Here is a 26,969-nt window from a genome sequence, read left to right as displayed (position 1 = left end):
TTGTGGCCAGTGGCTTTTCGGGTGGCTTGCCGGTGACCCCTTCTGCGTAGGACACGTAGATCAGATCCCTGCCATGCTGGCCACTTGCCAGTGGACTGCGCCGTGGTCGGAACTTGGCAACTGTCGAGGTTCCAACGGGCGGTTGCGCCAACAAGGCCAACAGGTCCAACACGGGCTCCCGGTCAATCATGTCCAGGAGCCGGGCACACATTCTGCAGCAAACAAGCAACGGATTATCGGCCGTAACAACGGCCGTAAAGCATGTCTGCCGACAGTCCTAGTTCGCGTTGTGCGACATTTAATCGTTTTGAATGGATCATCTGTCTCTTCCATTTTACACCGCTAGAGTGATTCGAACTGGTGTGGTGTTTCGACTGTGACAGGAAATCGAGATAGTGGGTGTGTTGAATGTTACCATGTTTTCGTGCAGGACAAGTCGACACGTTGCCGGTCGATAATCAGCTCAGTATGCAGTTGCTGAGCTGGAAAAAAGCCAACGAACGAAACCAACACATCATTGTTGGAAGCGCGCGCTGCAAGATGCCTGCTCTTATCTCGAGCATATTCCCTTTTTGTAGTTGTTGACAGGGGTTTTGGACCAAAACTGTGTTGGTTAAAACCCCACCACCCATCTACGGTGGCACAAAATGCAGTTGCTAAGTTCGTCTCATCTGAGGAGTAGGAATGTGCGCCGCACGCCGCACGCATGCTTTGCCCCTTGGGAAAATGGACGCACGTAAACCGGCTTTTCTTTTGAGATGGTGCACCTCAGTGACATCGTCATTATCTACCCTGCAGATGCCTTCTGTTGCATGAAGGATTGCGGCGCAAGATCAACCACCCCCACTAAGCTGAAGATCCCTACATCTAAAGACCTTGCAGGCATCCTTCCCATAGACTTTGAACAAAGAACTACCGTATTTTCTCAGTTTGCCCGCTTCAGCCTTTCGAATATCCGTGCGGCTGATATGGCATATGGACCAACACGTACGAATCAAGGTCACTTGGGGTCTTTTGGACGGGTACCATCCTAGCACGACTGTGGCAAAAGACTCGGATCGGAAGTTGAGGGGAAGAACAAGATGTATCGTTGTGCCGAAATGAAACCTGGTCCGCCCACGTACAGTTGTGCAGTCTCAGCTCCACGCAGAGTTGAAGACTCGGCAAAACGCTGGGGCAAACCCCTTGTTGACGAAACTGGCGGCGAAGCATAGCTTTGTTCACGAGTTAGCTGCACATGGCAAATGATCTATTTCCAAAGCCAAAACGGAAACAGCTTCAGTTGCGAGGCCAAGCTTGAGTTTTCAGAGCCTAGCCTTGACACTTTTTGCCAAGTGAGGGAAGTGCTCCAGATTCAGGTCAACAGCACTCGCCACTGCTTGCCCGAGGTGCAAGCACCGGCGAAATCTGGGCTCTGGTAGCCCAGTTGGCAAACAATCCCCCAGAAAGCCAATTTTCCCATGTAGAAAAGGCTCCGCTGAGCAATGTCTTGGTCAAGCAAACATTGCGTAAATGGTCGATCCGGGTTGTGACGTCGCTTTCTCACACCACGGATGCTCTTCGTCTGCAAGTCATGACCAATGATTGGACTGTCGGCTAACTGAAGTTGGCTGGTTATCTGCCTAAAGTAACAGCGCGATGGTCTCGAAGGTCACTCGTGCGAATCCCACTGATCGCCGGGCCAAACATGTTTAGCTTACCATGCACCCGGAACCACCTCTCATGAGTCGGGTGGAGGGACAGTATAATCATCGGCAAAGGCCCTGAAGGCCGTTCGCAATAGATCAAAGTTGGCCAAAAACGACAATCATTCGATGATCTATCTAGCCAGTCCTGTAACTCCGGATGTCTTTTCACGATCCGTTATCCTCTCTAGTGGAATGTCGCCCGTCACCCATTCCCTGACGTCTTGTGAGGCTACCTTCCCACTTCTTTCCACGTGAACTTCTCTTTTCACATGTATTCCATCCTCCGCACCAAGATCTCTGCGAGACCCAGAGCTTTCGTTATTCACGTACAACTCGTCGGTGGATCCCTGCAGACTATTCCCGTCCCCAAGGCGTTCAAAGGAACCATCGAGGTCATCATCATTGGAGCCTTTGCGGTGTCCCACCCCACGATTGGATATCTTTCCAATCGTCACGAGGGTGTTGAAGTTTTTCGAGTTGCCGGACTTAGCCGCTCCGCTGGGCCTCGAGTTGTATCGGTCTCCGGAGCTCACGACGCTGACAACGCCACCGAGAAAGCGACGGAAGAGAGGGGCGCATGGCGGGAGGCATGCGCCAATGATAGCAAGGCATGTTTCGATTGCAGACGCCGCATGAGGAATGATTACGGTCTGACTGATGTTGTTTCCAGTTGCTCCTTCTCCAGGTCGATAGATGATAAAGAGAACCAGTCGGGCAATCGAGGCGAGGACGACGCTGTGGGTAATCGCGTCAGCTTGCATCCACCACAAATGACGCATAACCTTGGATCATACCTGCCACCAAGTAGAAAGACGCCTGTGATGGCGAGCTTCTTCTCGCGTCCCATTTGTAGTCTCCAGACTTCGTGAATTGGGACAGCTACCGTAAGAATGTCGAAGACGATGTTTGGTACAGTGATGCCAATGTAGAATTTGCTCGAGTCGATGCATGTGCCAGGGATCGTTTGGTCCCAGAATCTCGCGATGGGTGTACAGGAAAAGACTGGAGCAAGACTAGATCAGTAAACCGTTGACCACTTCATTCTTAGCCGGTTTGCGGAGTACTCACTACTGACGCCGACCACAGCAATTCCCCACCCAATGAGTCCGAAAGCGATTGCCCACACGCAGTACCGCAAGATCTTCGAAGCCGAGAAGATACGGTAGAACATGGTAAGCACAGCCAGTTTCGATAGGGGGCATGCAATTCCGTATGCTATCTCAATGGAGAGAATACACTGTGAGGTCAGACGATTGAGTTGCACCAGCAGACGTATGAAATACCTTGAGAAAGGCAGAGACTCCGCCGGGGAATTCTGTCAAGATCTGGGTCATTTCTGTTCCAAGCCCATAATTCACCGCTGGGTCCGAAAATCAGCATTCTCTTCTGAAGTTTATGTGTTAATCGCGAAGCCAAAATCACGTACCGATGCCTTCGCTGATAAGCATGATGTGGTTCGCGATCTTCGCAATCAAAAGAGTCAGTTTAAGGTCGCGACAAACTAGTGCAGAGGAGGTCTGAGCATACCAACGCCGCAATGGCAATATGTTCGTCAAACGTCCATGGTGATTTGGTAACGACTCGGGCAGAATAAATTCGCAACCCGACCAGAAGGGTTGCAATTACGCTGAAGACCGCATGCGGAACAATCAGAATAGAAGCAACACTGTTTTCCGAAGAGTACGTCACGTCGTCCATGGTGAAATCCGACTGCCTGAAGACATTAGACGGTTAAGAAAAAACAAGGAGTGAACAAAATGCTCCGAAGCTAGATTCCTTAGAGAGATGCAGCTAGCCCTTTCATATAACTCAAGCGAAAACATGGGTTCTAACCCGGCAGTCGAAGGTGGAATCTTCTGCAACAGTTCTTCATACGGACAGACAGGGAACCGTAGTTGGACGCCGTACCTTGCATGAGTCGTCACACTCGCTGGAAACGTGATCCCTCCATTGCCATAGTAAGTTGTGCATCCCACGAACATTAACAGCAGTAGTAAAGTGAATATCTGCTCATGTCGGCCGCAGGGCTCCACGATTGACACTCATGAACACCCACAGAGACTCCACCCAATCAATCCGTACGGCCACTAAACTTCACCCGCTAGGATCCTTCCGACAACGTAGGGAGCCCATGACTCGCTCAGCTACAAAACTGTTGGTTGGAGTTCTGTTCGCTCGAATACAAGACGTCCAATTCGAATCCGCCTCCACCTTCCGAAGAACCGGATGCCGGGGAGCCCAGTAAGAAGATCGGGATGTAGAGTAACATTGAGCTTCATAATAGTTCCCACAACAGGCCACTTGTTGCATCCTCGACCGTCACGAAGCCCCGCAAACGCGAGAGACTCGCACTCAATAAAGGATGGTCTGCCCTCAATACAAAGTCCCGGCGCCCTCACTCACGAAGTTGCCAGGGTCTGCTCACAACAACCGAGATTTACAGTTTTTCAACCCAACCTTTCGCATAGCAACGCCAAAAGAACCGTCAATCATGCCCGCGGTTAAAGCTCCCAGGTCACTGGGCGTCGTCTTCGTTCACGGTGGCTTCCACAAGTCTTCATGTTTTGACTTGGCCAGGGCACAGCTCGAGGCCGCTGGTTTCTCTCCCATCATCGGAGTTGACCTCCCTAGTGTTGGCAATGACCCCAAGGTCACACTGGACGACGATGCGCGCAAGATCCAGACCGATCTCGACTCTTACCTTGACGAGGGTAAAGAGTTTCTCGCCCTTGCACACTCTTATGGCGGAACGCCATTGACCATCGCGTCAAAGGGCTACTCGGTAGCCGAGAGAGCCGCACAATCGAAGAAGGGTGGCATCCGCGCAGTCGTCTACGTGACCGCCAACATGCCTCCTAAGAAGGGAGCCAGCGCCCTCAGCGTTTTGCCTCCTGGACTGGACATTGTCGATGTCGCTGACGGCCTCGTCACGGCAAACTCCAAGGCTAAGGGTGCTTTCTACGGACCTGATATGCCCGACGAGCTTGCGGACAAGTGCATGGCGGCTTTGTTGCCCCAGTCTCAGGAGGCACTATTCGGCGGCGCTTCTGTTGGCCTGGACGAGCTGACAGTTCCCGCTTACTACATCTTTTGCGAAAAGGACCAGACAATTCCTCCCACGACACAAGAGCAGATCATTGCCACCATACCGACGCTCAAGAGGGTGCTTCGCAATCCCGGTGGCCACTCTGCCTTCATCACCGAGGTCGACAAATTCGTGGAGCAGGTCACTGAAATTGCGGATGAGGTTGAGAGAGATGGGGAAGTCAAAGCGTGATGTGGAAACCAAAGCTTGGGTTACATGGCTCCGTAAAGCCGCTTCGGCTATCGTCGCCAGACGCCGATTGCGAATGAATCGTAGTCGGGCGATCAAATGCCACAGAACAATGTCGAAACTGCTACGTAGATGACTCGGTCAAATGAATCAATTCAGTAAGATACCAATATACCGAATCACTCGTGTGGAAGTTGTAGAAATATCTCATGGCTTCGACTCTCATCATTGCCAATTCCTCTTTCTCCGTTAAACGTGCTACCTAAGCCCGTCGGTAGCTCTGGGTTTGGAGGAGCCATTGATACTTTTGCCGTGCCGGGGCAAATTTCCCTTGTTGCGCACGAATCGGAAACGACTCCGAAGTGGTCCAACTCGGTATGCTCAATAATACGGCAAGTTGTTTAGTTATCGTCCCGAGCTTTGTCAACTGCTGTGTTCGAGATTCTCTTTTCTGCAGCACTTATGTTGATGTTGTGCCTTTCCCCAGAGTCCACCTCAAGGCCCAACATTCGATCCGTCAAGTCGCCTAACGCCACCTTGGCTGTCGGGTCTCTCAGTGAGCTCGGACGCCTTATTGTCGTGGTATGAGTTTTGTTCACTCTCCCGCTCCCCTTGTTCTGTTTATTCATGAATGATTCGAAGCTCCGGGAGCCATATCTCGGTGAATACTCCAGCAAGGAATCAGCCGACCGATATGCAGGGCTTCGAAGAAATGGAGGACGCTTGCACTTGGATGCCGGGACGTTTGATATGCTTCTGTTGGGTGCCGCCCGTTGAGGCAGTTGAATCAAGTCGACGGACGTGATGTTGCCAGATTGTCGCTGTCGGTCAGCGGTCGAGCAAGCGACCGCGGAAGGGTGATCTTCGATGTCAGGTACCGCTTTCTCGCTTTGATTTCGCTATCGCCAAGCACGTTAACCATCGACAGCTAATACATGGCATCTTGCCGGGCCTCACCGCTGGCAAGTCGTCCATCATCAAGGTCCCTACAGGTCCTGCACAAAGCAGCCTATCGCACAAATCTCAAACGATGTCATGCTCGCCGAGAAGGGAAGTGAGGAGTTTCAAAGCATAGAAGCAACCAAATATTGAAAGGACGCGGTCCAACTTACGCCTCAAATGCAGTCAAGAGTCACGCGGCACTTATGCGCTGACAATCTGCAGAAGAAGACATCTGTGAGTGGATGGGACTGCCAAGGGCGGCACATCGCATTCCCGCGTTCTGTGCTTTTACGCAATCCTGCCGCAGCCAGGCCGGCATGGCCGCTCGAGAGACCGACGCATGCAGCTAACGTTGCTGACTTCACATCACACTTTCCTTGGCGCTGGCAATTGGGCCACTCAGAAGCGGACAGACAAGACTCAAGTGTGGGGGCGACTTGGAGGTTGAAGAGGCACAGCATCCAGGATGCGACTGTTGCTAAATTTGTTGCCTTCTGAGGAGGCAGATAGGCTATAGTTGGGACTGGGGTGATTGGCATATCGAGAGAAGAATAGCCAGGCATGCTGAGCATCATTCGATCTCAGATGGCCCAAAAAGATCAAGATAGCGGCTGATGGAGTGACGTGTCGCCAAAGAAGTTGTCGGTTTTTTCGATGACATGTTTTTCCCGCCATGGAATTCGCGGAGGCGTGGTGGCTGCATGATGGGGGTTGATGCGCGGCTGGGCGCTTACGGGTGCCAGCCAACAGCATTGGTTTTTCAGGTGAGCCCCGGCAACGCCTACCTCCATAAGGCCGGCGATTCTCGTGGTTCTTTACAGGTGGTTACGCAGCACAGCTCGTCAACTATTGTGGAACTCTAACGAAACGGGGACTAAGATAGACAAGGTTTTTACATAGAAACTGGGGAATGTCAGTCGCTTCATACGAATGGCTTCTCCTCAAGATAATAGGATTAGCCTCAACATGTTACATCGAAAACCGAGTTATGCAGCCGTCATAACTGTGATTTGGGACAGCCATGCAGATATCTTGCTTCAAACAGAAGGGACTGGAGCTGCAGTGGAGTATGTTGTGTTGCATAACTTGTAGGATTCTGATGCTCCCACACCGAGCTTCTATTTCCATGCTCCAAACGCTGATGATGTCTTTAACTATGACTGTGGGTGTCTGTTTACCACGCCGCAAACGCTGTGTAAAATGCACGCCATAAACTCCTGCTAACCATTGATAAAGATAAGCGCGAATTCATGCATTGCGTTCTCTCCAAACTTCTCAAAAAGCCTGCTGTTCAGAGTGCCCCTGTCCCTTCACAAAGCGCGCAGCTTCTCCCCTCCAATGATATCTACTAGCAGTGCCATGTGTTTACCTTACGCCACATACCTTCTAGCCTGTTTACGCGGGGTTGAACCTCGCGATCGCGCCGTATCCCAAGTCGGCCCGGCATTGGGGACACAGCGTGTTTCCTGGCTGGCTGGAGAGCCGAAGATAGCAAGACTGGCACATGGTGTGACCTGGGAGTGGTGGCTGGAGTCAGTGATTTTATCCGACTCGACAGAAACATCTACCACTTACCGCACTTGAAGATCAAGATAGGGTTGGTATCCTCGCAGATAGGACATTCGGCGCCTTCGGGAGGATAGCAGAGTACCATGCTCTGGTCACGATCACAGCATCGTCCAGACTTGCGAGCGCAGTCGCCACAAGCCATCTAACAAGACAAGATTAGGTCTTTTCCAAAGTCATGATTCGGAGTGAATGCGGCTCTGTATGACTTACATGGCGGCACCCCGCGAAATAGAACTTTCTCGGGACGTTAACGGCGCAGACACAATTCCGAAAGGCCTCGTCGCTACCGGCATTAGGTCGTTGCATGTCGATTGTAAGCCACGAGCGCAAGTCCTCGTGCAGGGTAATGCCTCGACGGATCCAATGGGTTGGCATTATCTGATCGAGGACCGAGAGCGACTGCGTGATGCTCAAAATTGTGGAAAACCGGACGTCCTCATTGTTTTGGGTGGCGATGGGATGGATCTGTGCCATTGCCATCATGTTAGGTCTGTCATTGCGGGTGGCAACGTTCCCGACCTCCGCTGCGTGGCCAGGCGTTCGAAGACTGAGGGGATGTTGACGCTGGCGATCAGACCGGGGCGCTGGCAAAGGCGCTGGCAAAGGCGCTGGCAAAGGCGCTGGCAAAGGCGAAGAATCGAAAGACTCTGGAATTGGGCTCGAGAAGTGGGCAAGCATTGGCGCAGACGACGATGCTTGCAAGGCCGGCTGAGTTGGTGCGGTTGATCGAGGTTGGGGGGTTGCTGGAGGCATCTGGGCCCGAGATTCTGCCATGCTATCAATAGCAGACCGTGAACTGATGAATTCTACCTCGTCGTCTTCATTTCCCCGTGAATAATTTCTCTCAACGGCAGAGTGTCGGCCGAAGACAGGAATGGGAGCGGGGGAGGAAATGCGAGACCGCCGTGGAGCATTTGTGCCACGACTCCGAAAGACAGATTCCAAGTGGAGGAAATCTTCCTGCGATATGGTTCTCCCCAGGACTTCAATGCGAGGGTCAGGAACACGTTGAGGTTGGATCAGGGAACCTCGATCACCCTCTCTGCGGATCAGACGACGACGTCGCTTGGAGGATGGAGTGTCAATGGCAGACTCTTCATCGCCATCCTGGAGATCAAGTCCTCTCTTGGGCTGCCTGTGACTGGACATAAAGTCGCTCGTTGGTTGAGGCTGGGAAGGTGCGGGATGTCGGTCGATGCTGCTACCAACAAGCTGGTCCAGTCGGGCCGTAGGTCGTGGTGCGTTAAGCTGAGACAGTCTAGGCAGATATGTTGCATCGATCCTCGTGGGTGCCATGGATGCGGCGGACAGAGTCCAGTCCCTGGGCTGGGGTGGCGAGCGATCCATCTCGTTGGTCGTGGTGCCTATCTCGGCAGTGTTGGAGTCAAAGCTGCACGTCTCAGCAATAAGTGAGGGAGAGGAGAGATGGCAGTCCTGCACCGAGAGTCTTGATACTGGCTGTTGTGAAAAGGCGGTTGTTGATGTTGGGGGAAGAAGTCAGCCCGGAGGTGTGTCGTCGTTGGAGTAGGTAGAAAATGGTCGCAGGCAGTCACAAGGCGGGTGCCTGCTTGACTTGTAGTGTCGGTGTTCTGGTAGGTGCGGCCCTTTCTTCTGTCCGTCGACGGTTGGCAAGAGCTACCTTCCTTCGAGAGTCGATTGGTTGTGATGAAGAACGACGGCGACGAGAGGTGTCAACCTTGTGTTGTCGACGAAATGCAGCGGTCAGTTACTACTGCTGGGGAAAGTGTCAAGTTGGTAGTCTTCAGTCCTTTTCACGTTGCTGGAAGTAGTTCATTGAACCGTGGACAATACCCGTCGTGTGCGCTCAGAGGCTCTTCTGGCCGTAGGTTACCTGGAATCGTGTTTCCCCAAGCTGCAGTGATCTATCAGTAAAGGCGACGCCGGTGGCTGAACGCAGATTCAATTAGGCAACAACTGCGATTGGCGGCGGTATCGGCGGTGACTAAACTGATTCAGGGCTATTTGAGCCCGAAACGCCCCAGTTGGCAATGAAAAAGAAGGCAACACATCAGTTATATGAGAGAGACATCTCGTCAACGTCATATCGGACATTTGTCTTGGATCTAACCAAGATCCAAACAAAAGCCAGCAGATGGGTGATTCTCTATGTCTTAACATTCATCTATCTACCTTGAGATCTGCGGAACTTGAGTTAAAGTCAGAGTCTTGCTTGATCTCCCGCAGGAGCAAGGAGTACGCAGTTGAGTACTGTCTTTCATACCTACGTGTGCCCACTATGCGATCGGGAGGAACCCGAAGGATTTAAGCTGCTTGACGTGTCGGCATATGGGCACAGTCAACGGAGAGAGTGTCGATTGGTAAACTGCAGTGCGATGCCTGTTTTGGGATGCATACTCAAGACATAGCAATTGAACCATGCAATCTCGGTCTTTTTGACACGTGCGGACACACTAGGCTTGTCTTGCGTTTCTTTCCAAATAAAGCATCACCAAAAATTTAAGTATTTGTGTTGTTTTAATCTCGCTTCTATGGTCTTCCTGCCTCCGGCCAAAGATCTAAAGACACTCACGCCTTCCATCGGTGGCTTTGGTGTGCTTACTTCCTACGGAAGTTGAAGAAGGTTGAAAACATGCGGTCCTTCTGTCCCGGAGTAAATTCGTTCGTGCTGGTTGACCAAGTCAGTCACAATTCAAGGCAATATCAAGAGAGGAGCATTTTACCAAGCATCATCAGTATAGCCCATGTAGTTGTGAATGGGATCCAAACCGGGTTGGTTTGGGCAAGAGTCGGAACCCTCGGGACAGCCAAAGATCTGGGTGAGCTGCGCTGGCGTGTCTGAAACAAAGTCGCCCGGCTCCGAGCAGCCACCGGCGAAGGTGTGGTTCAGACCAAACCAATGGCCACTCTCGTGAACCGCAAGATGGCCAAGGCTCCACGACTCGAAAGCGCCCTGCTCAGCGGTGAAGCCTGGCATAGTCATTGCGCTCAGCTGGCATGAATCCTTCCAAAAGGTCAACTCGTCGGTTTCGGCGAGAGGCGTAGGCCACTGGCAGTAGCCTGTAGCACCCGGCGAGTAACTGCTGAAGAAGTACAGGTTCAAAGCATCATATCCGCCCTTGCGAGTCGCCTTCAGATACGTATTGTACTCTTCCTCGTGATAAACCCAGCCCTTGTCAGGGCCCTCGTTGATGAGGAAAGCGGAACCGGTCAGGTTGTCGACCGTACGCTCAGTCGAGTTGAGCACAAGGTTGATGTCGTACCTAGCGAAGGCCTCGTGGAGAACCTTCCATTGCGCATCGACGATCTCGTCCGTGATCAGGTCCGCTTCTTCCTCGGTGCTGGCGAGATGGAAATTAACGTCGACAGTGAAGTTGCTCGGGAAGTTCTGACGGCGAACAGCCTTTTCCGCGTATTGGATGGCCGGGTCTTGAATAGCGCCCTCGTCGGAGACGAGGCACCCTCGGCGAGCTACGGGCTGCGCCAAAGAGCTGACTGCGGCGGCACTGGTGAGGCCAAAAGAGGCCAGTCCTATAATAAGACCCTTCATGATCGCAGCAAGATTGTCAGCTTTGGAGTTGCTGATGACGATGAACAGTCTCGGTTGCTTGTTATCAACAACGCGGGCTTACCGGCTTTTTATCGACAACAAATTTCCCCATGTTTTCCTTGGCTTGATGCAATCTACGGATGCTGAAGGTCGGGTCCACTTTGTTCGTATTGATGGCCGTTTCCCACTTATCTTGCTTGGCGATTGGCCCATTTCAGCGGTTCACCAACTATTTTCAGTTGCTGTGCCCGGGATCCCTGTCTACGCGGTCGGTAGCGGGAGCTGGAAGGCCAAGCGCCCGGCATCAGAGCCGTTGATCACCTTCCATTGCGGAGTTAAGAGAACTACCTTCCCTAATCAGCATAAGCTATCCCGGAAGCGACGTAGAAAGTCTCGGTTTCGCGACGATATGGTAATCCCTCAGTCCGGAAGTCAAAGCCATCGTCGCACAAAACTGACGCAACAATCTGCTCTTTACCAGAACTCGGTAGAACGATCGGTGACTGAACCTCAGGTACCGCCTAGCAGGGATAATATCGAGATTGTCGCCGATTGAAATGCGATAAGGACAAGCTTAATCGACGTCACCCCATAAAAGACTAGACTCCGGAGTCTCGACCGGCGCGGAAGTGTGGATCACTGCCGTAGCCGGTCGATCCCAGACTCGGCGACGGTGAGCGGGGACGTAGCGAAGATCAATATGCTGGACTCGCCTCCATTTGAACACACACAGGTAGACTCATTCGGTCGATGTAGGTTTTAGGTCATTTTGCCTGGAGGGTAACAACCATCCATTAAAGTTCCACAAAAGTCTTGGCAAGTTGCCTAGGATCATTAATATGGCACCGGCTTGCAAGCGCTGCTGATAAAATAGCTAATCATGTTGATGAACTAAGGCAGACAAGATACATACAGTACACAAGTTCACTTCCAGTCCAAAATGCAGGGTGTGTCCGATATCCAACGATCAATCTATTCCGTATTCCTTTTCTAGGCTTGAAGTGTTCTAAAAAATTAACTGCCTCTTGCTTTCAAGACCAGAATTCAAAGTACATCCAACTCTTCCAATGGCTATTCATAGAAGCCCTCCAAGTTCTAGGTTCTTTTGACTACCTGGCTGCATCTCCTTCAGTATCCAACACAGCAGCCCTACTTTCATCACCTCACAACGGGTAAATGAACTTTTGATTCTGGCGATCCGTCAGATCGAGATCTTCCTTGTGCACATGGACAACCCTGTCCCCAGTGTTCAGGACATCGTTGTCGTCCGAACTTCCATCAGCATCCAGGTTAGCCTGCCTGCGTCGATTCTCGCGGACGAGATACCAGCGGATGACAAGGCACATGGCAGGTGATATGAACCAAAATGCAGTCATGAAAGCCCATGGTAGAGTGTATCTTGGTTTGTACTTGGGTTGCCAAAACCTGAAGAACATCGTTAGCGGCTTTTCTGCTGGAGAGCCTAGCGGCGACTTACTCGGGCGAAATCATATTTGCAGCCGATGCAGCAACCACACAGGTTGACATAACGGTAAGCTTCTTCGTATACCCGGTCGTGGCGGTACCAGCCCAAGAAAGACCGAGCAGATAGGACGGCTTGAATGTTGAAATCTGAGTGCCAACAACGAGCGCGATCTTGTTGGACCAAGGGGCTGCAAGCTGTGAAGGAGTCAGAAGACGGAAAGCAAAGTCATGGAATCGAAGCCTCACCTCAATTATGCCCCCAACGAAACATGGGATGTACGATATCGCGCAGGTATAGCCAGTGCCAAGTCGAGTCCCATAAAGCATAGCGGCAGACACAAGAACAAGAAATGAACCAATCAACGGCTTGGCAATATTGAAAAGCGCGCTCTCTGCTGGCGTAAAGCCAAAACCAACGATAATAAGAGGAAGCTGCTGCGAGGTGTTGTTCGGAAGTTCGTTGAAGAACATATGGAATCTGCATTGCCATCAGTGAGTTAAAAGACAATAGACAGGTGATAACCCACATGAAAAGCCAACTTTTGGGGTCTGTAAACGCTTCTCGAACTTGCGACCACTTCCACGTCGAATTCTTGATGCCCGATTGTGTGTCGCGGATCGCTTTGATTGTGTGTACCTTCTCTGCAGTCGAGAGCCATTTCGCCTCCACGGGTGAGTTTGGCAGGAAAAAAGCCAGCGGGACTGTCATGATAAAGGTTAGGATCACACATATAATGTGCAACCACTTCCACGACGACAGCCCGCCAATCAGTGTATGAGCATCATCGAGGAGGATCAGCTTGTAAGCAACCATGGTGAGAAGTACGTTTGCGAAGCTGCCCGAAGCCCACCAAAGAAGCTGAACCCAAGGACTTTTCTTTGGAGAAAAGAATGCCTGATGAAGGATGGTGGTGCTCGGTACAATCTGAGACTCGGTCTGTTTTGATCAGTTAGTCGGACTGTGCTCATACACAGATTCCAAAGCAAGGGACACTCGCCATGCCCAACAGAAACCGCAAGGCTATCATCTGGCCTCCTGTCTTGACAAGTACATGCATTGCGAGCAATAGAGCCCAAAGCAATAGCGATCCAACGATGAACTGTTTCTGGCCAGTTCTCTGCGACAACCATGCTCCTGGCCAAAGAGCAATAAGATAGCCAGTATAAAACACCACAAAAAGGTCATTGTACTGTTTCTTCGTCATGTCGACATCCTTAAAGATCCCCATAGTGCTAGCTTGCGACAGTGTGGACTTGTCCAGGTGGATCAGGAAGGCGATCCACCAGGTCTGACCAAGCAGAAACCAGAAGTTCTTGCGCACAAGCTTACCTTCCATCTCCGCAGTGAAAGATCCGGCTTCCTCCTTATTGAGGTTGTAGAAGAGTGTGGTATCGTCGACTTCATCCTTACTGACGGCATGCTCATGCCTACCCTGTCCGTTGCCATTGTCGGATGGCTTCACGTCGAGAGGAATGCCATCGTTGGAAGTGTGGACGATCTTCTCGTTGGGGTCGTCTTCCTCAAGACCTCTGTCTCTAGTCATGACGGCGGTGGTATGAGCGGAAGTAACAAAGTGGGGTTGAGAAGCCGACGGAGGTTTGCTGCTGACGTTTTTGCCTCTCAAGCACTGCTAAGGACGAGTGAAGACGCCACAGAGCGGGTGATGAATGCGGCTTATAACGCAGCATGATTCCTGTTGACTTCTGTTGGAAGCTCGTCTCACCCCTGACCTGTTTGCCTCCGGGACCCTCATCCTTCAGATGCGTCTCCGCTTCGCGCTCCTTTTGCCCTTCTCGTCAACTTAATATCCGCAAGGGTGCTTGCTGCGTCAAGACGTCGAACCAGAGCCAACAGTTGCATCTCGGATAAAGCGGCACATGCTTTGCCAGGGGCAGTGTCTTATTTCGACGTCTCTCTCTGTGGCCAAGAACGAACGCCAAGAAATCCATCGCAGCCCTCCTTGGCAGTTCAGGACATCAAGGTTGCTCCTGTGTCATGCAGGACGCGCGGATCTCACTAAATTTCCTATCCAGGCAACAAATCACAACGAGCTGAAGACGAAGTTGGGAAGCTCTTCCGTCCTTAACGGAGAATCAGACGTTCTTGGCCAGCGGCTCGAAGCGGCGCGGCATACTTGGCTTTTGACGAGCTCAGATGAGATATATCACAACAGCAAACGACTCATGGTTCCTGCGAGAATTACGTCTGTCGGTACAGCCCCACATGCAGGATAACCGCACGATGAGAGGTTACAGGCCACTGAGGGGAGGGATCTCGGGAATTGACATCATGCAACTGTGTTTACTCGCTGTCAGGCACAGAGATCAAGGCGCACAGCAACGTAGAAATTATCGGACTGTATCTTCTCAGTACATTCATTGGTTCGAACTGCCAATGTTTCGGGGGCCCTTGGGTCCCTCCTCAAGCCCGTTCCCTCTGCGCGCTGTCTCTCTCCATCGCCAGTAAGGGCGCATAAATGAGCTGCTCTGCTCATCATTCAGCAGAATATCGGCAGCGTGCTAAAATAGCAAATCAGCAGTGATTGAATGACATGGATATTTGAAGTACTCACTTCACCTAGAACGGGGAGAAACTTGGCTCCGTGTCCACTTCCGCCAGTGCAGACGAACACGGAGTTATCGGCGTAATTCGGCACGTAGTCAATCTAGCACACGGCCCAAATCAGCAAGACCGAGCAATTTATCCTACTTCAAAATCACTTACCACAAAAGAGTTGTCAAGTGAATCAGTGTACCAACACATCTTTGTTGAATAAAAATCTTGTTCCTTGAAGTCCGGGAGGAAAATGGATACGAACGGCTTGATAGCCTCTCTGGCTCTGTCCGGTACAACACGAGAATCAGCGGGCGACATGGGCACAGACCATTTCCCGTCCTGCGTGAAGCCAGCATCAGGGGGGGCAGGCTGGAAGTTCGTGAACTGGAGAGTTGTCAATTCCAAGACCCTTCACAAGTATTGCAAGCATTTACATACCTTAACGCCCCTGTAGCCGATCTTTATGAGGCCGTCAGATGTCCGAGGAAATACATAGATACTTCCGATGTCTTTGCCATCGACAGTCCGGGCAGCGCTCTTCCAAGTGATCACAGGAAAACGCTCAGGCGAGTACTTATCCCAGAGCCGCTCGTCATCCTTGTCGACCTTGAAGGTGACGACGCTTCCGGCTGAGGACTCCAGGTGGTACGACATCTCGGGCAATAGTTGCGTGGAGAAAGATCCGGCTGCCAGAAACATTGGTCACTGCAACTGTTGAATTGTGAAGAGCGAACTTACCAGCAATGACCACAACATCGGCCTTGTGAACAGCCCCATCCTTGGTCTTCAGGCCAATAGCCCTTTTCGTAGATGACTCCGGGACGTTCTCCTCTATGAGACTCCCAAAACCACCTTTCTGGGGCCCAAAGTGAAATACGACGCCCTGGCGTTCAGCTACCTTGTAGAAGTAAGCGCAAGCTTCACTGCACTTAGTGAAACCAGCCGTAGAGTCAAGAACTGCCTCAAAGCTCTGACTCGAAGATGAATCCGGGATAGCAAATTCAAGGAGCTTCGAGTCCCAACCGCGCTCAGTGGCACGCTGGCGGTCAATGGGATCACTTTTGACAAATTGTGTATCACGTAGCCCGTCACGTTCAAAATTACGCAGAGTCTCACGCTCCAGTGCACCAAGATCGTCGTCGGGTTGGACGCGAAGCATGCCGCAGCCGCTGAATAAGTCAGACCTATCTTCTTCATTCTTTTCTTCGCGGCGTAATTCGTTAATTTTCTCCCAGGCGCTGCGACTCTCAAGCGCTAGGCGTTGATAGTGGATGCTCTTTCCGTAAGATGCTCGAAACTGCAATTTAGATAATTGTTAATTGCTACATGTCACACATTAGAGCGAGTGCGCAGGGAACCTACGATCTTGTTATGGTCCACGGAAGCTGCCTGGGTACTGTGAGCGAAATCGGGCGAGTATCCCGACTCATCGTATTGATGTCTGTCAAAGACATGAACCCGATTTCCGGCTATCTTTCATCAGCTCTCACAAGTCATAGGTTTTTTGTTCGGGAGAAGGCGCCAAGACTCACGCTTCTTGCTGAGGGCAACCGCCAGCGATAGCCCGAATATGCCCGCTAAACAGGTCGTTAGTAAGTCTGCGGGCCTATATGGTCACTGCATTCTGCCTACCACCGACAATAGCAATTGACTTTGGTTCCGACATGATATCTCAATGCGCAAATAACTTCACAGAGATCGGGTAATCGTTGCGTATCATGTTGGTTTGGCAGGGCGCGGGGAAGAGCACCTTATCATTAGTCAGTTAACCCCGAGCTCCGAAGTCGCAGACCGACGCAGCATTTCGGGAAACTGTTTATCTCCCAAGGTGTTTGGCGATCTGCGGGGACCCAACGTGCCACTTTCGCTCAGATGATGGTTGCATTTGACCTGCCCAATGAGGTAACGCTGTTCAGAAGGATCCCAGAAGGATCTCAGGACCACTGAGATTGACAGGCGTTACGGCAACAAAAAGCGAAAGGCCAGATGTGATGAGCGTGCGGATCAATAACGGCATCGCAATCAAGACACGTTTGATGTTAAGGAACCAATTAACAAATTTTTGCCGAAGACCAGACTTTGTATTCGCATGCTTGTAATCCAGCTCACAGCTGTGACTTTCGCACAAACCCTACATCTAATCAATGAATCCACTGGCCCATCCACTCTTGGTACAATTTCTTCGCCTCATGGACCATTCCCAACTCAAGTAGCAACTGAAAAGAGCCTCTGACGGAAGAATAAAGCGAGGAACTTATCCAAGCATGAGTCAGAGCCGTATGCTCGTCGATAAAGATCGTGCTCTTCTTCTGTGAAGCTAACAAAACGATCACTCCAATCTCCGCCACGATAGTTTGTGATCCTGATTCGTTCAATCCATACACGGGATAGTACAAAGCTCCGACGGCCTAATCGAGTCACGGTGAAAGTAACAGCCATACTGGTGTAGTCGTAGTCCTTAGACTCCAACGTTCTGTTCGCCGCGCCGGGATACCATTACAGACGTGTTCAACTGTTGCCGGCTTCGTCATGAACCGGTTCCAACTTCCGGATTTTGCGGTTCAAGATCAGTCTGTCTGAGACATGGGGAATGAAAGCGCCGACATGCGGTTGAAGCCTTTGTCGACACACTTCCACTCAGTCTCACCGAGAGTCTCGTCAGACCCGCCAAGAGCTAAGTTGGAGTTGTGCACCATCTCATCCCAGATGACATCGTAGTCAGTTGAAGTCCAGATTGCATCTGTGACATTCTCATCTGCATTTAGACGGTTGCGCAGCAGCGACTGCTCGCTTCAATCATCGTAGCCTAGGTCGATCACTTGCTTGTGAGCCCCCCAAATATCAGCTTGTATCTCCTTGATGAGAGTCTCGTTGTCCAAGACTTTTTTCATTTCTTTCTCAGTGTTGTTACATTCCGCCGATGCCATGACTGGTGGAGCACCGAGGCTTGGATCTTTCGCAATCTCAGCGCGGGTAGGCACCCTGCCATCCGGATGTCTGCCCGTCCCAAAGGCGAGTAGTTCGTTAGGATGGTGCTGGATCCATGTAATAAAGTCGATTATGTACTTCTCGTCGCTTTCGTTCATTCTATCGAGGAGGTCGGCGAGTTGAAAACTCATGCGGAGATCAGAGTACGCGTGCGTGGAATTGTCGCTCTTGTATGTGACTTGGTAAGGTAATCTCATCGGGCCCATCTCGGCGAACTCTTCCGTATCATCGACGAATACTGTGCGAAAGCGTCCTCCAACACGATCGCTGGCTTCAATGATTTCCCAATTATGGACGCCGATACTGTCCAGCATCAAGGCAGTAGCGAGGCCTGAGATGCCACCTCCAACAATAACAATTGAGGCTTTGTGACTCTTGCGGGCGGTGAAGTTTTCAAGGTGGTCTGCAACTTGATGAAACCAATGGAATCGAAGTCTTACAAAAGGGGTCTTCTTTCCAAAGGGGTGTTCTGAGGTGCTACTCTTCCAAGAGCAGATGGGCAGAGTGAGACTAAGAAGAGGGCAGAGCCTAGGAAAGACGAAATCTATGTCATTTTGTCGTGCGACAAGTTCTGCCTTCGCGGCAAGGGCTATAAAGTAATGCTGGCGCTGCAGGCGTGGTTGACGTCATCAAGCAAGGCCTCGCAGACGTGGCTGCCCGTTGTCTGAATGGTCGGCAAGCAATATCTTGACACTTCCAACATCGCCTCGCCATTCTCGTCATCAACTTAGCTTCCAGCGGTCAACTCAGATGTTGATCTCTCGCATGGGCTCAGTGAGACAGATCCCTGAAGTATACGGATACATTTCGCAGGGTGAAGAATTTCAGGTTCGAATGGACGCTCATTGCAGCAGCGACTGCGGTCCATCTTAGCCTGCCGAAACTTAATTGCGCTCGAGGCGAAAAATAGTTGTATCGTTCAAGGCATCACTAACGATTGACGAAATACCTACTCTCGTAAATTTCGGGTGCTGTTGCTCAATGGCCATCCGGGTTCCATTGATGCAGTGGTGATCACAAGCCATCAAGGTTGACTTACAAGGGCGTCTGCAGATTTCAACCTCACCAGTACCACGTAGCATCTCAGGGAAGCACTCGGGTTATTCATCAAATGGGGTGTGCACTCGCGTCCGAAATCGCTCACTTAATTTCTTTCGTTCAGGGGCATTGCCAACCCTCTTGGGTCCACCCATGAAGGAAGAATGATTGTCTCCAGGCTGCCGCCTATTCTACATCTTCATCAATTAGCATACCGTTGAGTCTTCTTTTGTCCTAGTTGGAGCGTTGCCTTCGGAAACTTTGAGACAGCCTGAAGGTCTGGGGTTGCATTCGACGAATCATGGTAGTCGATGCGCACACGGGATTCTACCCAGTTTCCGAAACTGGTGATCAGAAACTTCTCGCCAAACGACGATGTCTCCGAAGACGGCCTTTTCATCAATCTCTTTTGAATTCGTTTCTAGAATGTCCAGGTTCTTGGATACTTCTATGGGTCTGTCAGTAGACGCGCACTGTCATCCCTTCTTAGTTTGGTTTGTCCAGACTCCAGCCAGCATGCGGAAGACCCAGGCCGGATCCCTCATAGCATCTCAAGCTCGAGTCGTGCTCTTATCTTCTTCGTTGAACCTCATTCAAGAAACGTCACAGCAAGTCAACGTCACGTCTGCTCCAGCTCTTCTGGTGGATCACTACACTCAGTATGCAGGTTGCAAAGCGATATCCAAGCAGCCTTCGCCGAGTCGGTTTTCCAACATGATTATGGCGCGTACTCTGTGCTACCAGCAAGTGCTGTTGTTCACTTACTCATACAGCTGCTCTCCTTAGCATGTGCCTGGCCTCACAATTTTGCGTCACTGAGTTTGGACTGTCCTTTCCATTCATGAGCTATCGAACGCCGATGCAGGTCCTGTTTTGTACGTATGGATAAGACATCCTGTCAGGTGAACGCATTGTACAGCGGTAGTATCAAGGTCTTCGTCAAACCACAGGTGAACGGCAAGTACAAGATTAATTGTGTGAGCTCCCTCTCAGCCAGAGACCATACCAATGCACTCCAACTTCGTTACTTTAAATTTAATTTCGCATTCATGCGACCTCTTTCTCCTTTATTTGTCATTAGGAATCACTACTATTTCTACTGGGGATTGAACCAGGGTGTGCCAACAGTTGTCGCCACGTCTGCTCCCAGAAGATGATGAATTTGAATTCCAGGATGGTAGTTGTTCCACCACAGGCAGCTGACGCCGTCCTCGTTTGTACAAATCGCGTCTGGCGCTCCGTATTCTTGTGGGTTCGCAATCGCAGGTTCATATGACTTCGAAGGTCTGACCAGCCAGGCTTGAGCATCCGGATGGGCTATTTTAAACTTTTGAAAGTTCTTTTCCAATATCTCATTGTAGAGCTTGACAGCAGCCGCAACCTTTGCGTTGCTTTCTGGGCCTTTTTCGATCATCAAAGGAGTGAGTTGCTGGGCTATTGCAGATAATTAGCGGGATTTCGTGATTGACAGCAATTCCATAGTCAGCGGTGGTTTTTTGTCATTGCCGTCATTAGCAACTCAATGAAATTAACTTACGAGCACATGTGAGAAACACAAAATTTCGGGCACCGGCATCGTACAGGCGCTGAGTCTGTTCGAAGTAACGGGCAGAAACCTTTGGGTACAGGAAGGATGTGTCGTTTCTGTCAAAAGACTGGCCAACGTCGTTGTTGGCGATCCAGATCCCAATCAGAACGTCATCCCAGGACCATGGGGTTTCCTGGTGGACGTATGCATCGTAAAAGGTGTCGACCTGGTCCACGTAGGTCGCAATACCTTCCGTGTATGTTGGAATAAGTGTGTTGTCTGTCGTAGCACCTCCTACAGCCAGATTATAGGCTAAGATCGTTGTGTGATTAAACTCCGCGATATCAAACCCTAGCCAGTTCAGGCCGTCAGTCGTCGTTGATCCAGGAAAAGAGGGATTTCCAATAGGATTCTTGCTCGAGGGAGCGGTGCCGTTGACAGAAAACCCGGTCTGCGTAGTAGAGCTCCCGCTAAAACTTTGTCAGCCAAATCTAGATGAAGGCGAGTCGATAAATCAAGTCTTAGAGTGTATGAGGGACAACTTTGCAAGGTTACGAAGTATTTACTACCTTCTAGATCAGAGCGCGGGACCGGAGAAGAGGCTGCTTTTGTCACAAGAAGCGACACAGCGAAACGGGAAAGATTGTGACCGAGCATAATGGCAGAACAAATTGCTTGGGCTCTCCGCTAATCGATCAAATTTATAAACTCCGAAGCATGAATTGGTGAATGCCGGAGCCTACCTGGGGAGTTAACAAGCTTATATATGCACCGTATCAGACTATTTCTTCTTGCCATGTCCACTTCCTCCCCATTCCGCACAAAAGCCGTCACTGGGCCTCAGTTCGGGTTGCCGTCGAGGAACTCCCTGGAACCTGGCCGTCTCTTGCACCTGTCAGGCGCGTTGAGATTGAACTACCCCACCACCGTCCACAAACCGAACACCAGGTGCATGCAGTGCCTAAATCCGGGGTGGTCCAATGACAACCACAGCCAAATCCCTGTTCAGAGAAGCTCTGCTCCATTGATGATCTCGCCATCTGCATTGCGACATCAGAAGACGCAGACGGTAAGTTTCCTTTCTCAATAAGGCAGAGCGCGTATTCGCTCACCTTCGGTTTCCAATTTTGAGGCCCGAGGAGGTGCAGGTGATGCGCGAAATGGGCACTGGGCTCGAGAGATTGGGGTTGTTGGAGTTGCGGGGGTCAGATCTGCCTTCCGCACAAACTATGTGCGCTGTGGATGCTTCTTTCTAGCTAATGGCTCACTCGTACTTGATGAATACAGGACTGGTGATGACCTTCCCTCCACCATACTCTCTGCCCACAAAGTACACCGCCCGGTCACCACCACTACCAGACTCTGCCTTCACTGTGAAGCTGCCTTCAACTCTTTTGGGCAATGGAACATCCAACAGACCATCGATGGACACAAAGAGGTCAGCACCGCCCACTATGTCGTCGCGCACCCCTCCTTCCTGAGTCAAGTCCTTTGCCGTTGCAACCAAGTTGAACCGAGGTTGCGGGTTGTGGGGGTTTCCTTTGAGGGCGTCACCAACTTTGACGTATCCACCTAAATGGCCCGATACGCTGATAGTAGAGGGGGTTCCCGATGTGTCATCAAGGAAAATGTCAACACCATCGAAATCTCCGCTGGTTCGGGTCTCGAAGATCACCTAGTTTTGGGAAAGTTGCTTGATCTCATCTTCGGCGTTGTGAAGCACGCCCCCGAAAGGTCGAACATGCGAGATTACCGCCCCGGGGAGAATTGATCCGTGCCAGACAGCCTCACGATATCTGTCGTAAACGCGAGCCCCTCCCCAATTCACGCGAATCTTTCTAGGAGTTGATGCCGTGGCGTGAGTTTCTGCTTCTTTCTGGAGATCCCGGTGGAGAATGCGACCACTCGCATCCCAAGCCTCGATGGAAGAGTACCCTCCCGCACCAAAGAAGCTGTACCTGAGAACGAGTTCCTCATTATCCTTCACAAACACATCATCGCCTTGAAGATGTCCCTTGTCGGTGCGTACGATCCCAACTAAGCGTTCGCCTGTTGTCGCAAACGTACGCCTTGCCCGTAAGGCCTTCGCAACCTCACCACGCTCCAGCTTGTCGGCCAAGACGCCGGTCAATCCACCCTTCGTGCCAAAGACGGCAGTTCCGGGTACCCCGCCTCCACATCGACCCCGGTGCTCATCCGAATTGGCGGAAACGCCGAGTTTCCAGCCCCGTTTCACGGCGTCGCGAAGAAGCCACTCGAATAACCCCCAAGCGCTGCCAATTTCGAGAAGACGTTCCAACTGGGAATGGTGCCAGGCTAGGTTGCATCGACGACCGCCAACGTGGGGGATCAAAAGGTGGCTTTCAGGTGAATGAGCGTAAGTCGCGTAGACTTCATCCAGTGGCCAAGCGCCGGGTATCAGCTCTGCCGGTCCGTCCTCGTTCCACTCGAAGCTACGAGCTACATTCCCTTTCTTGTCAAAAGGGAACTCGGGTTGACTCGTCTTCGGGTCATCGAGTAAGACGACATTGTGATCACCTGAATCAAATCAGTCTTCCTTCGTAAGAGCACAACAACATTCGAATCAGGTTTACTCACCCCCAGCGGCTGAGTTGCCACACCATTCTGTCCCAGGGAATACGACAAATTCGCCGGGCGAATTAACTCTCTTAATGATCTCAAGCGTGTGCTCCCACTTCTCTTTGGTAATGTTGAAATCATTAGCAGTGTATCCGACGACGTCAAGGCCGGCAATTTCTTTGGCGTAAGAGAAGTTGTATGTGGTCGGGTTGGTGCCGACAGTGTCATCGGAGTGAACGTGAAGATCAGAGTACAACGGCCGAGGGATGGGTAGAGAGGCATCGACAGATACATAGTCTGTAGCTGTGGCAATGACAGATCCCTCACCATCAATTACTGCCACGACGAGATCGTAGTCCCCATCTTTGACGAACTCGTATGTGCCATTCATCACCGTCCATCCCTGAGCTGCGAAAGGCAAGGTTTTAGTCTGGACAACCTCTGCCTTGGAGCCAACTTTGATCAATCTGACTTCAGCTTTCAGATTCCCGAGGTCTGCTGTCGCATTGCCCCAGATGTCCTCGGTATGGACGTGAAGGGGGGCGGGAACGCCGGGCCTAACAACTCGGGGAGTTATGGTCTTGACTCTAGCAACTTGTCCTGATTTGATTGGAAAACCAATGTCAGGCTTGATGGGAGCGAATCTTGAAGTTCCGACTGGATCAATATACCACCTCATCAAGAACTTGTCTTCGACGAATGTTTGAACTCGGGTACCCCGCGATCCCCATCGTCTGTCGCCAATTCGAATAGTAATCTTATCTCCGGGGTTCATGTAACCGTCGACAATGTCAACGATGATGGCCTTTTGGAATGGTCGCTCATGGCCCTTTTGGTCGAAACGAGCAGCCAGTGATTGTACTGTCGCCGCTGCTTGCCCTTCGTGGAGAGGGCCTGGCGTGTATTCTACCGATACGTAGTTGTCTTCCTTTGGGTCGGAAGTCTGAAACAGCGCCCAGTCCGAGTAGAACTTGAAGGTTCCTTTGATCCAAGCTCCATCAGCAAGGCCACTGGCACCAACCGTGTATTCCACGATGAGTTCAGTCCATTGCCCAGCAATGAGAGTCTTTGTGTTACACTCAAGACTACCCAAGAATGGCAAGCCTTTCGTGTGACGGTAAAGTCCCTTCGGAGCGAAGTAATTGCCCGCGAGATCTGTGAGCTCCTCGTCGGACAAGGTTTTCATCGTGGCGATGGGTTTTGATGGATGCAAAATGCACGAACGGAAGGCGCGACCGCACGAATGACATTTAGATCAATTTCATCTAGCTAGGCTAGTGCCCTTTGTATCACTAAGTTTATTGGGGATGCTTGCATGCCGGAGGTTCTCCGACGCAGATGTGTCCCGAGTGGAGTGTTGGGTGATCGAAACCGCCGGGAAGATGACGTGCTCGGGCGGATTTCCCACTCCAAACTGTCAACGGCAGTAATATGCCCGACGTTGGCATTGTTCCCGTACCTTTTCGTCGAGTTCTATTTGAACAATTTAATAAAGCTTGTGCCGCAGCAAAGTAAGCAAACACAATACAAGTCCAATCAGTGGCAGTTCTAGCCTAAGGTACTTCAAGTCGCTGCGTCCATTTGGGACTATCGCGTACTTCTGCGCTACTCCAACATCCATCTCGGAGATTATTGCCTTTCCACGTGGTGATTTATTCGCTATTGAAACATGACCAACGCCTAGGTGCCAAAGCCTGATGCGTAGGCACCGACGATGATACTCCACACCAAGCCCGCAATATCGCTCCTTCCCAGTTGTCTCTTGTCGAGCTTGCTGGCCTGATAAGACTTATGTTCGGACCCAGTGATTCGGATCTTCTCCGCAGATCCAGTATGGTGTGCTCGGTTTCGTCTGGGTCAAGAGAAAGCCCTGCAGAAGGATGACGCTGAATTCCGAACTGGAGTACTGGAAACAACCAGCCATTTTTGTTGCTACTTCATGTTTCTCGGTTCAAGCAAATCGAGTATCAACTTGATGAGGTCTTTCCGAACGAAAACATCAACCCCTCGTTGACATCATGGGCACCGCAGACATCGTCTCGTTAGATCGTTCCCCTTCCGCGAATCTCGTCGATGGCGACACGAAGCAGGTTTCATCGCCGGTCGATTGGACGGAGGACGAAGAGACGAAAGCGAAATGGAAGTGAGTGTTGAAGTCGCACACCTATATCTAGAATTCTTGGGTCTAACATGTGAACTAATACAGGTTAGATTTGATCATTATGCCACTCCTGACACTCGGCTTCTTCTGCTTGCGTGCGTACGAACGATAGCCCCTAAAGTCCACTGCCATCTGACGTAAAATATGACTGCAGAACTCGATCGAGGCAATATCGCGAACGCAATAACAGATACCTTCATGGAAGACGTAGGCATCACGCAATTCCAATTCAATGTTGGCCAACAACTGCTGTCCATTGGGATTGTTCTCTTCGAGATTCCGTCAAACATGATTTTGTACAAGGTTGGACCGGGAAAGTGGTTGACCCTTCAGTTATTTTTCTTCGGTTTGGTCAGTACGTTCCAAGCCTTCCAGCACAACTATGCCGGCTACCTTGCGACCCGGTTTCTCCTTGGAGTTTCTGAAAGTGGTTACATCCCTGGCGGTCTCTGGACCTTGTCAACATGGTACACACGCAAAGAGACTGCCAAACGGGTTATGATATTTTTCTTTGGCAACCAACTGGGCCAGGCCTGTGCAAAGCTAATTGCATATGGAATCCTACATATGAAGGGAGTAGCCGGGTATCCTGGCTGGTCCTGGCTTTTCATCGTGATGGGAGCCTTCACTATTGCCAGCGGCATAGTACTAGGATTTTGTCTCCCAGACGCATTCCATAACCCGCATAGCTGGTTTTTGCCACAAGTCAACATCTTTACGGAACGAGAGCTTCACATCTTGCAGACGCGCTTGCGCATCGATGATCCCAAGAAAAAGAACAAGAAGCAACATATTGGGATGGCTGCTTTTAAAAAGGCTGTGAGTCTTCCTGCATCGCCCACTGTAATTCTATGATAGCATTACTAACTGTTGCAGTTCTCCAACTGGCGCATATGGATGCATGTTTTCATCACTCTCGGCAACAACGGACCTTTTAGAGGTTTCGACACCTATGGTCCAACCATCATCAGAAGCTTCGGCTTTCCCTCACTTACGAGTAATGCTTTGGCTGCTGTGGGATTGTTCCTTCAAGTACCAGTCTCTTTTGGCTTCAGCTACGTTTCCGACCGGTTGTAAGTAATGTCTTGTCACGTTATACCTAGTTGGAGGGCGCGGGTGCTAATTCCTGGTTTCAGTAACAAGCGAGGCGAGACTACAATACTGGCAGTCGCAATGCACATGTTCGGCTACATTCTAAACCGCATTTTCACGGAGATCAACAAGCGAGGTGTGCGGTATTTTGGAGTCGTCTGGACGCAGACGTTTGCCTCATTCCCGCACCCCCTCAATATCACGTGGATGTCGCTGACTTGCACTGACCCGGAAGAGAGATCATTGGCTATGGCGATGTGAGTTGTCCAGCTTCGTCACTGAAGATAATTCGGGGTGCTGATTTTTACTTTCAAGGATTATCATGAGCGCGAACATTGCAGCAATTTATGGAGCGCAACTTTTCCAGGCTGATGACAAGCCTCTTTACCGCAGAGCTTTCGACTCCAACATAGGGATTCTCGCTTTTGCATTTGTTTTGGCGTGTGTCAGATATGGTCATGAGGTTTACCAAGAGCGAAGGGTTCAATGAGAGTTATGAGCGTACAAGGACACCAGAATAGCCGGCTTACAAGGGTTTTGGACAGCTCTACGCGAAATC

The 26,969-nt window shown here is 50.9% G+C and overlaps 6 protein-coding genes across 6 annotated transcripts; 2 read left to right on the top strand and 4 right to left on the bottom strand.

Moving 5' to 3' along the window:
- Nucleotides 1-4,179: 4,179 nt before the first annotated feature.
- Nucleotides 4,180-4,965, top strand: MES7 (Methylesterase 7; the record flags this gene model as incomplete). Its single annotated transcript, XM_037330164.1, has 1 exon — nt 4,180-4,965. The coding sequence occupies one exon, from the start codon at nt 4,180-4,182 to the stop codon at nt 4,963-4,965; it is 786 nt and encodes a 261-aa protein (XP_037171578.1).
- Nucleotides 4,966-10,050: 5,085 nt separating this feature from the next.
- On the bottom strand, nt 10,051-11,002 carry CGCA056_v014921 (Extracellular metalloprotease; the record flags this gene model as incomplete). The annotated part of the gene is made up of 2 exons (XM_037330163.1): nt 10,051-10,120; nt 10,176-11,002. 2 exons carry the CDS (start codon nt 11,000-11,002, stop codon nt 10,051-10,053), a joined length of 897 nt encoding a protein of 298 aa, XP_037171534.1.
- A 1,163-nt stretch (nt 11,003-12,165) lies between these two features.
- On the bottom strand, nt 12,166-14,010 carry CGCA056_v014920 (putative transporter; the record flags this gene model as incomplete). Its single annotated transcript, XM_037330162.1, has 5 exons — nt 12,166-12,427; nt 12,480-12,661; nt 12,713-12,944; nt 12,994-13,403; nt 13,519-14,010. 5 exons carry the CDS (start codon nt 14,008-14,010, stop codon nt 12,166-12,168), a joined length of 1,578 nt encoding a protein of 525 aa, XP_037171535.1.
- Nucleotides 14,011-14,842: 832 nt separating this feature from the next.
- On the bottom strand, nt 14,843-16,689 carry fap1-2 (L-pipecolate oxidase; the record flags this gene model as incomplete). Its single annotated transcript, XM_037330161.1, has 8 exons — nt 14,843-14,986; nt 15,040-15,132; nt 15,192-15,407; nt 15,462-15,709; nt 15,762-16,320; nt 16,386-16,492; nt 16,556-16,600; nt 16,656-16,689. 8 exons carry the CDS (start codon nt 16,687-16,689, stop codon nt 14,843-14,845), a joined length of 1,446 nt encoding a protein of 481 aa, XP_037172050.1.
- Nucleotides 16,690-20,145: 3,456 nt separating this feature from the next.
- aes1-0 (Acetylesterase) lies at nt 20,146-24,343 on the bottom strand (the record flags this gene model as incomplete). Its single annotated transcript, XM_037330160.1, has 5 exons — nt 20,146-20,483; nt 20,587-21,047; nt 21,846-22,252; nt 22,319-23,115; nt 23,176-24,343. 5 exons carry the CDS (start codon nt 24,341-24,343, stop codon nt 20,146-20,148), a joined length of 3,171 nt encoding a protein of 1,056 aa, XP_037171905.1.
- Nucleotides 24,344-25,175: 832 nt separating this feature from the next.
- On the top strand, nt 25,176-26,900 carry CGCA056_v014917 (putative transporter; the record flags this gene model as incomplete). The annotated part of the gene is made up of 6 exons (XM_037330159.1): nt 25,176-25,300; nt 25,364-25,413; nt 25,473-26,137; nt 26,195-26,391; nt 26,455-26,667; nt 26,726-26,900. The coding sequence occupies 6 exons, from the start codon at nt 25,176-25,178 to the stop codon at nt 26,898-26,900; spliced, it is 1,425 nt and encodes a 474-aa protein (XP_037172053.1).
- Between the last annotated feature and the right edge of the window lie 69 nt (nt 26,901-26,969).

Source organism: Colletotrichum aenigma (genome assembly GCF_013390185.1).
Source record: "Colletotrichum aenigma strain Cg56 chromosome Unknown KSG_Cg56_contig10, whole genome shotgun sequence".
NCBI classification, from domain to species: Eukaryota; Fungi; Ascomycota; class Sordariomycetes; order Glomerellales; family Glomerellaceae; genus Colletotrichum; species Colletotrichum aenigma.
This window is presented reverse-complemented; position numbering and strand designations above follow the sequence as displayed.